This window comes from Malania oleifera, chromosome 2 (genome assembly GCF_029873635.1).
Source record: "Malania oleifera isolate guangnan ecotype guangnan chromosome 2, ASM2987363v1, whole genome shotgun sequence".
In the NCBI taxonomy this organism is placed as follows: domain Eukaryota; kingdom Viridiplantae; phylum Streptophyta; class Magnoliopsida; order Santalales; family Ximeniaceae; genus Malania; species Malania oleifera.
The window spans coordinates 69,330,469-69,342,578 of NC_080418.1; the positions used below are offsets into that span (position 1 = coordinate 69,330,469).

The 12,110-nt window shown below is 35.4% G+C and overlaps 1 protein-coding gene across 5 annotated transcripts in view; it reads right to left on the minus strand.

Annotated features, from left to right (window-relative positions):
• The window catches only part of LOC131148635 (two pore calcium channel protein 1A), a 134,602-nt gene that overhangs the window by 2,569 nt on the left and 119,923 nt on the right, over positions 1 to 12,110 (minus strand). For all 5 annotated transcript variants that reach the window (XR_009135022.1, XR_009135023.1, XM_058098478.1 and 2 more), the window contains exon 21: positions 97 to 174. Coding sequence is in view for 3 of the 5 variants with exons in the window: in XM_058098478.1 (XP_057954461.1) it covers positions 97 to 174 (78 nt within the window). In the remaining 2 variants the exon portion in view is untranslated. The remainder of the gene's footprint in view (positions 1 to 96; positions 175 to 12,110) is intronic.

Sequence of the window (12,110 nt, forward strand, 5' to 3'; positions counted from 1 at the left end):
ATGACAAGACCCAGCATTCAATTTCTTTATTAAAAAAAAAAAATCCCATTTGACCTTTTACCCTTTTCTGAAAGGAAATTTACTACAAATACTAACCTCGGATTGTTCTTCACATTTTTCTGACATCTCTAATTCCATTTCAGCAAAGAATGCTTCCAATACAAATGCCATAACCTGGAATGAAGTCAAAAGCCGACGGATTCACAGTTGTTTTCAGAAACGTCCTCATGAGAAACCCAAAGAAATATGCAGTATTAACATAAGCAACGCACTTGTTCTATCAAGAAAAAAAAAAAAAAAACAGAATACACTTGAGAAACAATAAAGAGATGGTAAACTATCACTTATATCACATTTCAAATATCAGCAGAATGTCAGAAATTTTGGTTCATCTATTTAATCACCACTGGCAATCATAATTTTTTTAGCTCATGAAAGATTACTTGATTAACTTTTTTTTTTTCCAGATTTTTTTTAAAGATTAATTGTTGCAACATGGGGAAGGAGGAATACTGATATGGCTTAATAGAAGTTGATGATTATAGGACCATCCAACGTCACTCGAACCACAGTTGAAATATCCACAAATGCAACAACCCAGTGCACAAGGCTCCCACACTGCCAGGGGTCTGGAGATGGCAAGATGTGTACAGTCTTACCTCCATGCTTGGAATGATGATTTCTGCAATTGAAGCCTGATATCTTCAGATTTGGATCTAGCACCCTTAAATATTTTTTAGCTTGTGAAAAAGTGCCACTAGTCATGCGAAGGGGATGAAAGGAATTATGGTATGGCTAAATAGAAGTGGATGGTTATAAGACAACAAGCAGGCTGTATCCAAGTCTGCAACTTTCAGATGCACACAATTTAACTCATAAAACTGCATCATATACTACTACCCATCCAATGTGGGATTAATAAGTCAATGGTCTCCTTTTTACCTTTTGTGGGCAAAGCAGCAAATATAATGATTTGGAGAGGGCAAGTATATTCTCTAATTAACAAATTCATTAAAAATTAACATTAAAATTTTTAATTAATATCTTTAATTGACACTGTACAATATTGAAGGTGGAATTTCCTTGATGTACAGTGACAACTGATTAGGCGTCAAAGTTGCGTAATTAGGCGTTTAAATTAATGTATTAACGATTATAATTTTAATTAAATGCCTAATTATGTTCAATATTTTAACATTGAGATCAATTTACAATATTTGGGTTTTTATTCAATAATTTATGGATTTTTGTATTTTCTTATTACAGGAAAAATTTTGAAAATTAAATCCGAATTTACAAATTGAACAAACACATTTCCGGGCCATCCAGCTGGGATGGACCGAGTATGAGAAGCAATTTTTTTTAGGCAGATGCTGGCTGTGTGTTCGTGAGGACGTGCGTGCGGGCAAAGCTGGGCTCAGACGCGAGTCCAGTTCAGATTAGCTGGGCTGCCGTTCACAGAAGGGCCGAATGCTAAATTAGGAGGCTTGATGTGACCCGCCCATGAAGCATGCACGTGGGAGGCTATGCAGATGTGCATGGGCTGGGTTCCTTTGGGGCAGCCGAATACACACAAGAATGAAGGGGCTGCCGGGCTGAATGCAGGGCCATGTGAGATGAGGGTTTTGTAGGCTATATAAAGAGGAGGCAGCAACTTTTGGGGGGATACTTTATTAGCTTTTAGGGTTTACTTTTTGGTTATTATAGAGTTTGGAGGAGATTTTGAGGAGGTGTTCTGGAGGTCTTCTTTTTGGTCTTGAAATCAGCGCCGCACCAGACAAAGGGAGGACTCCACGGCCAGCAAGGGACTTCACGGCCCTCTCTTACTCTCTCTTTCTTTCATCTTGCTTTCTCTTCTACTCTATCTCTTCTTTTAGTTAGTTATTTTATTTCATTTGAGGTTATTTAAATATCATGTTGAAACTTTGTTTTTAATTCTTAAGCTTTAATAATAATTAAAATATCTTGCTGGAATTACATTTTGGGTTGAGTTATTTTTATCGTTAAGTTCAATTTATTTTTAATTAAGGTATTGTCGCAATTAAATTTTGGTTGAGTTATTTTTAAGTTCAATTTATTTTTATTCAAGATATTGTTGGATTGAAGCTTAGTTACTATTGTATTGAGTTAGTTTATTAATGTCGTTAAGTCTAGTTATTGAGTTTTTTTTGTCGTTTACTTTCCGGCGTTTAATTATCTTTATTCCTTTCTTGTCATTTATTTTATTCATGTTAGGTTCTTAATTTATGTTTTGCATTATTTCAACTTAGTCACAAACTCTAAAAAAAAAAAATCAAAAATACGAATCTAAATTGTGTTCAGTAAAAATTTATTTTCTTATTTTCTTTTGGGTTTACACAAAATTTGGAATTAATCTGCATTCCCTGAGGAGACGATCTGGCTTTTCGGCTAAATATTACATGAGAGAGCTCCTATACTTGGGATAGCTTTTGCGCTGCTCATTTTTAGAGTGAGTCAAGCTTTTGGTGCCGTTGTCGGGGTATGTTAGATTTAGTTTCAAACTAGTGTTTTTCCCGTTATTTTGATTTTCCTCACGAGAAAAAAAAAAAAAACCAAGAGTTTCGAAGAAAATATGGCTACATCTGCACCACACACGCTTATGGATTTTTTGTAGCCTACACGCACTACCACACCTTCTTGCATTGCTTTACCACACGATGCACCGAATTTCACGATTAAGCCTAGGGTGTTGTCAGTGATACCTCTGTTCCACAGGATAGATTCTAAGAGTCCTTACCAGTATTTGACGGACTTTGAGCTAGTCAAAACCACTTTCATTAATAAGGTTGGAACTGATGAGTATATCAAACTCTGCTTATTTCCTTTTTCTTTGAAGGATAAGGCAAAGATCTGGTTGAACTCTTTAAGACCTAACTCTATTACTAGTTAGACTGATATGCAGCATGAGTTCTTACACAAATTCTTTCCTTTTCAGAGAACCCAGTTCCTGCAGGAGCAGATCAGTCAGTTTATGAAGAAAAGCAACGAGACTTTCCAGGCTTGTTGGGAGAAGTTCAAGGATTTGATAAATATCTGTCCACATCACGGGTTTGAATCTTGGAGGTTAGCCAATTATTTCTATATAGGTCTTACTTTTGAATGCAAACAATTTGTCCAAACTATGTGCAATGCAGAATTCTTCATAAAGGAACTGGATAAGGCGTTGTCTTTCTTTGATTACTTAACTGAAAGTGTCCAACAATGGAACACACGATATGATCGGGCACCAATGGCAGTACAACCTCTCAAAGCAATCAGTGGAGGTAAATACTTTAGGCTCATGTTGCTGCGTTGGCTAAGAGGGTAGAAGTTATGGAATTAGAGAATGTGAAAGCTGCGAAATCAGTAAAGATGCAATCAGCAAATTGGGTTAACAAAGCTCCAAATCAGCCATTCTCGAACACCTACAATCCAGGATGGAGGAATCACCCAAATTTCTCATGGAGGGACTACCATCGTCTCATGGTAATTCCATTACTTTTGTTGTTGTGGACTGTCTTATAAAATATGCTCATTTTGAGCTATAACTCATCCTTATATTATCGTAAGTGTTGCTTGTACTTTTGTGATCATGACAAAGTCTTTACTAACAACTTTTGGAAGGAGCTTTTCCGTTTTCAAGGAACACAACTGAATATAAGCACTGCATATCATCCATAGGCAAACTGAAGTTGTAACAAGTGCTTGGAGACTTACCTTTGTTGCTTTGCTAGTGATGGCTCCCATTGGCAAAATGGTGGTATAATACCACTTGTCATTCCTTTATCAAGTTGACTCCATTCAAGGCTATTCATGGTCGAGCTCCTGTTCTCGCTAGGTATTCAATTGAATCATCCAAAGTTGATCAAGTTGACAAGGAGTAACATGATCGAGACAAAGTGCTTCAGCTCCTCAAGGAAAATCTTGTTGCAGCTTAAGCTCGTATGAAACAACAAGCTGATAAGCACCATAGTGAAAGAGAATTCTCAATGGGAAATTGGGTATTGCTCAGGCTACAACCCCATAGACAAATATCTATGACTGTTCGTTCTTCAGTGATGTTGTCTCCTCGATTCTACGAGTCTTATAAGATCCTAAAACATATAGGTCATGTTGCTTATTGTCATGACTTACCAACTGGTTCTAAGGTACATCCAATTTTTCATGTATTTTTCCTAAAAAAGATGTTAGGGGAGCAAGTTACTATGTAGCGCCACTTGCTTGATAATGCACCTATGCGTGAGGTTCAAGTGCAGCCACAAGCAATTTTGGATCACTGGGTGGTCAAACGTAGAAGTTGAGACATCATAGAAGTTTTAGTTCTCATTTACCATCCGAAGATGCAATTTGGGAAACTTATCAATCCTTGGAGGAGCGATTTCCAAAGTTTATTGCTGCTCATCCTTAAGGACAAGGCTGATTTGGACGAGGCGAGAATGTTGGGGCCCAAAACAATTGGTATTTCTGATTAATATATTATGATTCCCAATGAATTTTATTTAATGTTAGGATTATTTAATGTTGGGATTTTTGTGTAATGTGTTAAGATTCCCAAATCAATCGGGATCGAGTCCATTAAGGACTTATTAGAATATTTTACATTCCTAATAAGAGTAATTTTCCCTACCCTATATATATGTAACCCTATGGGGCTTTCCTATCCAAGCAATAACATAATTCATAGCCTTTGGCTAGTTTGGTTGTAGATGCCCTCGAAGTGATCAAACCTTATTTTCTCTTACTATTTTCCTTTCTTAAAATTTCCCCAATTTCTTCATGATTAGAGCCTATGGTCTTATCACACTGATCCTAGCTTGATTGGAAATGAGATTATGGAATTCTTGTCCAATTTATTGACTGAGGATGAGAGTAGGCTAGTGATTGGAAGGCAGTTTTATTTTGATTGTTGGCTCTTCTAGTTGAAGAATTTGGTAAATTGGAAGAATTCATCACAATGATAGGTATCTCCCTTTATTTAAAATATATGCCAAGTACATAACGATGACTATATTACCCTTACTCATTAAAATATATGCCAAGTACATAACAATGACTGAATTACCCTTACTGACGCACGCACCAACTCATGCTTACTACACGACCATAACACACAATAGTTACACTAAATAACTAGTTGCACTCCCTCTCTAGTTGGAGCATAGATATCACATTGATGTAGGTCAAGAAGAGTTGGGTCAAGGAATTGTTGGGTTAATTTAGCAGTTTATTATGTGTTTCATTTAATTATCAGAGCATTATGTGTACTTGGATGGCTTGTTTGTAGTATATGTGTATTCTAGGGGTATGTTTGTAATGTAATTTAGTTTTAGGGGTTCATGTGTAATTTTCATGTGAAGAGGGTTTCTTATAAATAGTCTGTGAAAGCCTTGTTGTAGCAGTCATTGTTGAATTTGAATTGGAGGTGAACGTGGGTTTCCCCCATGTATCTCCTCTCTCCTCCCTTCCCCTTCTTCTCTTCTAATTTCTCCACGGCTGCAGAACCTTGATGCTGCCCCCCGCATTATTAGGTATTAGAGCCCAACCACATTCTCTCTTTTTCCATTTCGGTCCACCAATTCTCCCTCACTCTTCTCCTCTTCACTTCTTCTTCCTTCTCTTCTTCTTCTTTCTTTTCTTTGTTCTAATCTCCTGTTCTGCCATAATTCCCTGCTGCCCAGCAGCATTCTGTCCTCTTCTTCTTCTCTGTTCTCTTCTCCTCTCTTTTTCATCTTCTCTTAATTCTCTCCCACAATTCTCTCAACTTTCTTTCTGATTTCTGAATTCTATTGCTGTCTCCTATACTAGCAGCAGTCTCTGTCCAGCAATTCCTCCAATCTTCCATCTTCATTTTTTCTTCTTCTTTATTATTCCTTCCTGTCTTCACCTCTCTCTGTTTCCCTTCCATTATTCTCCCTCTGATTCTTCTCTGTTCTGAAATTTCAGTTCAGAAAAGAACAAAAAAAAAAAAACAAAAAAACAAAAAAAAAAACAAAACAAAACAAAAACAAAAACAAAAACAAAAAACACGAAAAGCAGTTCTGCAGTTTCTGAACTTCTTCAGATATTCCAGCCCTGTCCTAATTTTTTTGAACACCACTCTCCAGTCATCATCCTGCAACACCACCTATTCCATTGAAAACAGAAACCTCCGAAACCCTTCCCCTCAAAATTGCATCACTGTCAGGCCAGTCATGTGGCCCCACATGCTTGTCAAACATCTCCAGCTGCTGAACCCTTCAAAATTCACCCCTGCCTAAGTTATTTTGACATACAGCCGCCACCACTGTATTCCCCACCTCCTGATCTACCCTCACCTGATAATCCATCTCCGGAGCACCATTGGCAGCAGCCCATGCACCCCACACGCCAGCAACTGTGAGTTGGAGTGTTTGCCAGAATCTCCTCCTGTTTCCAATCTCACGAGAAATAGCCCAGCCATGATATTTTGGGTTTTCATAGCGACATTTTAACCTGCAAGGAAACATTTTGATTGTAGATACAATATATCGCAAGCAAGTGCGATAATTTGGCACAAAACCCTAGAAATTGTCACTGCCAGCATTTGGAAATCAGGTTTCTTGCAGCAATTAGAGAGTTTTGTAAATGAACTTGTTTCATTTCAGCATGACACTCAATATCCAAGGTGAATTGAAGATATTTCTTGAAAAACATGGTTGTCAAGTTTATGGTTTACATGATTAGTTTGAGAATTGTGAGTGTGCTAAGAACTTTTGGTGATATATGGTTGCAGTGTATATAAGTATAAATCCAACAATATGGTGACAAATTATGGGACAAAGGAATGCCATTTATCTTACCTTCGGGACAATTTCAAGCTTTTCCACACCTTTCACAAGTGTGGAGGAAATGTAGGCACAAGTATAATTGATGGAAGATGTCCTATGAATATGGTTTCTAGAAATAGAGTTACTCGAAATGCAACTTCATCTAGAACCTCATCCAAAGCCATATGAGTTGTCTTGGATTGATAACACTACCTTATATGTTTATGAAAGACGTTTGGTTCCTATCCAAATGGGTGACTATTTTGATAATGTTGGGTGCAATATGATACCTATGAAGATTGACCATGTACTCCTTGGTTCTCCTTGGTTGGATGATTTGGGTGAGACTTAAGGACATGAGAACACATATGCCTGCCACTATAATGGAAAGAAAATCATTTTGAAGCCTACTCTCCCGACAAGGACAAAGAATATGAAATTATTTATCATGTCAAAGTTACTCATCTTGAAGTCACTACAATGAAGGCAATGAATGTGTTAGAAGACATCCAAAGTCGTTCAAACATTCCTATTGTAGAGTTTGTCATTCCCAATGTGTTCATTGATGCCAATTCTAAAGTCATGTCTATGGTACTGCCAGCGGAACATGATTTCTTGTCTCATTCAAGCGCTAGCTTTCGAAGAGTCCAAGTTTGCATCTCCCCTTTGATCCCCGAACATTTCAAAATTCGAGGCTAAATTTTTTTTTAACTGGGGAACAGCTGATGTAGGACAAGAAGCAAGACCTTGAAAAGATCCTTGCTGGAGAATAATAAAGAAGAATTGGGTCAAGGAATTGTTCGGTTAAGTTAGTAGTTTATTGTGTGTTTAGTTTAATTAGTAGAGTATTGTGTGTATTTGGGGCCTTGTTTGTAGTATTTGGGTATTCTAGGGGTATGTTTGTAATGTAATTTAGTTTTAGGGGTTTACGTGTAATTTTCATGTGAAGAGGCTCTTTTATAAATAGTGTGTGAAAGCCATGTTGTAGCAGTTTTTGCTGTGGAAGTGAACGTGAGTTTCCCTATTGTATATCCTCTCTCCCCCCATCCATTTCCTTCTTCTATTCTAATTCCTCCATGGCTGCAAAACCTTGATACTGCCCCTGCATCACATATGCCCCTAGATTGTTACAAAGACTTAGGCCATGCACCTCCCGAGGTTTTAGTGAATAAATCAAAAAGTTGGAATTCAGACTTTAGATGAGTCATTGTAATGAGCTTTTGCACAAGTTTCTCCTAAATAAAGTGACAATCAACTTATGTGTTTCATCTACTCATGGAAGAATGGATTTGAGGCAGTACAAATAGCAACTTAATTATGACACATCAATTCCACAGAATGAGAATTTGGAAACCCAAGTTCTTTAGCCAAATAAGCTCACTTATGAAGTGGGCCACCACCCAATACTTTGACTCAATACTTGACCGGGTTACCACAATTTGTTTCTTACTTTTCCAAGATACAAACTTACCATTGACAAGAACACAATTTCCGGTTGTGTATGTTCTGTCAGAAGGTGACCTAGCCTAATATGCATATTTATATCACTGAACATAAGCATGACCCCGATCTTTATACAAGAGACCTCTACCAACTGCACCTTAGAGGTATCTTAAGACACCAATGACTGCATTCCAATGACTTGTTATGGGAGAATCAAGAAATTGGCTCACAACACTTATAGCAAATGATATATCAGGTTGAGTGACTGCCAACAAGTCTTTGGTGTCTTCAAGGGTCAGCCAATGAATCATCCACATCTACCACTAACTTGTCATTATGATCCATAGGTGTATCGACAGGTTTGCATCCCAACAGCCCGGTCTCATCTAAAAGGTTTAGAACATACTTCTTTGTGACAAAACGATCTCCGCACAAGATGTGGATACTTCTATACCCTAACAAATATGTCAATGGCCCTAAATATTTGGTCTAAAATTTAGTTTGTTGAAAATGTTGGAAAATATAATAGAAGGAAAAATATTTACTAATAAAATTAATATTAAATAAAAATACAAATATTTATCAGAAGCTGGGGCGTGGAAGGACCAAATTCTTGAATCAAATTCTTTTAGCATAACACTATAAACACATTACTCACATAACATTTCCAAGCAAAAAACTTCTACAGGTTCGTACAAATAGGCCATGCACCAAACCTGGATATTCATGAGTGCTCTGGAAAGTTTTAGCCTTGTAAAATTTCATAGGAAGCGGCCCCACTTCCACACTCACATAGATAAATCTATCAAATGTGTAACTGCAACTAAATACACTACCTAAAAAACGATATGAATTTATTAAGAGATAAACTCAACCTCAGACTCATTGCAATTGCATTATTCCAACACCATAGGGATGATCAAAACAATTAATAGTGCTCACCAAACTACTCAATGACTTGTTATTAGCCATTGAACCTAATTCATGGAATCTCCAATCATTAGCAGATTATATTAAGGGCTTAAGACACATCTCCCTCGATGTTTGTTTTCAATTAGCTTTTTAGCTAATCCTTCAGTTAAGGAATTTATTATCAACAGCTATTTCTCAATTCTCATATTTTGATCATATTGAAACTAGGTACCCCAACATTTTGTAATCACACTAATAATAGTCCAATTTGACTATTCAATTAGTTCAGGTTACTAAACAAAAATACTAACCAAAGTCAATAGTATGGTTCGGTGTATGTCATCCACTTGGACAATACACTATAAAATAACACATTTATGTGTATTATATACTCGAATTAATTTTCATGCCATTTAAAGCTCGTAAATTTAGGTGACTCCATCACCATACTACTATTCTCATGCAAATAGTGTGTCTCATTTGCACCTATCTTGTTTTACAAAAATATTAATAATTATTATCAAGCATATTAATTTAATTGCATATTTATGTATCATCGTCTATTTAGCATATGAATAGAATATCAAAACTCTTTAACCCCCATAGTTAAAGACAATAAATTTACGTGCCTTACAAAAATCACATGATCGTATAATTGGGGAAAAATGGATAATTAGTTTTTCTTTCCTTGGAAAACATTAGAAAATAATAGTGTCATCTCATTTATGCACATATACATCTCCCATTTAATTAAAGAAGTCAAGACCAACAATAGGAAGCGGAGAAAAAAAAAAACTTCTAATTCAATTGTTCAAGCCACAATTTTTATACTTGTCTCAAACAATATTATAGCTATTATAACACTACACTTCTAAATCTAATAATATTTAAATAAGTTTAGTAAAAAATTACTATGCAACTATCATATCTCTAACAAAATTTGCCAGAGACAAAAAATTTGAGAAATAAATAAATTAATCTAAAATACACAATACTTAAGAATGCACTCATCATGCAAGAAAGCATGAACAACATAAAAATTTGTGTAGTTCAAAAAACTTAGAAAATAGATATAATCAATATATATTTTTTTAAACTAAAATTGTTATTTCATGAAAAAAAAGATGATGCCACTGATTTTGATCGTTTAAAAAAAAATATTAATAATTTTACATGAAAATTACATTATGAAAAACCATTTATCATTAGATTCATAATCTAGAAATAAGATAATATAATAGCCTAAAAAAAGGTGTTCAAAATTCAAATCTTTAAACAATTCATGCTCGTGCTTATTGCAAAATATAGAATAATACTAACAATTGAAACCAACCTCGATGGAATAAAATTTATTTTTTTTCCAAAAATTTCAATATATGCAATTTATTTTTTCCCCTTCCAAAATAGATAATAGAATTTGACTTTAAGATTGTTGGAAAATATAATAGAAGGAAAAATATTTACTAATAAAATTAATATTAAATAAAAGTAAAAATACTTATCACAAGTTGAGGCGTGGAAAGCCCACTATCCTAAAAGCCGATTTCCCACCTAAGAAGAACACTTTTAGGTGCATATAGTCACTATGCACACAACCTCCAAGATTACTCAGTTGGCTCGATTTTGTGTGCACTCAAAAACACCAGAGCGATAGGAGATGTAGTGTCATTTAGTTACCCAACAAAATATAAGGCTCAAGAAAGAGGAGAAGATGAAGTTATTTTAAAGAAGGAAAAGCATAACTTGAAATGAAGCTAGATCATAGTTTATATAGGTAAAATTAACCATAACTTCTAGCATCATAACTACGAAACCATTAAAGTATATTTAAAACTAGTATATTAAAATTTTAACATATATTTAATTAAAATATTATTTAAAAAAAAAAGACTATTACATAATATTTATTAAACAAATAGCTTCCTTTTTTTTTTTTTAATTTGAAGCATATAACATTAATATCAACAGAAAATGCTTCAAAAGTTGGATACCTCAATCATCATCACCAGTAATCACAATGTCATCTAAATACACAATGAGCATAATCCTATCAAAAGTAGTATGACGATAAAATATAAAGTGACCAATTACAGATTGCTAAAGACTAAATAACTCAAGTACTACAGCACTAAATTAACCAAACCATGCTTTGGGAGACTACTTCACACCATACAAGGGTTTCTAGAGTCAAGACACTAATTGTGACTCCCTAAAGCAACAAACCCAGGTGATTGGTCCATGTAAATCTCCTCCTGAAGATTACTATATAGGAAAGCATTCTTCACATCTAATTGATGCAAAGGCCAATGACACGTGGTGACTAAGAAAACTTACAAAATAACTAAGGCAAGTTTGGCAATTGAGGAGAATGTGTTAAAATAATCCAAATCATACACTTAAAGTTTATCCCTTGGTAACAAAATCGGCCTTTAAATGAGCCATGGGACCATCTGGATTGACTTTCATGGTATACAGCCAGTGACAACCAATCACAAGCTTATTAGGAGGAAGAGGTATTAGTTACTAAGAATCATTACCTTGTACTGTACACATGTCTTTGACCATTGTAGTCCTCCATCGAGAATGGGACGAGGATTCAAAAATAGACAGTAGAAGAGCAAAAAAGACAAAGTAATACAAAATAGTAATATGAGGATGGCGAGAAATCATAACAAAAAAAATTAGAAATTGAATGCTACGAACAAGTGCATTTACCTTTCCGAACAACAATAGGGAGATCAACATCTTGGGAAATGGGACCATCAAGTGAGGTAACTAGAGGAGTAGAAGTAGAAGCTAGAGGAGGCTCTCCACCCTTTAATCGTTGTGTATGATCCAAGTGACAAGAATGACTCAAATTGGATGAAAATGTAGGACTAGTAATAGATAATAGATTAGGATTTGGAAGGCTGAGTAGAGGAATAGGCTCATCAAGATCAACACAACTCAAAGAATCGGAATAGTATGATG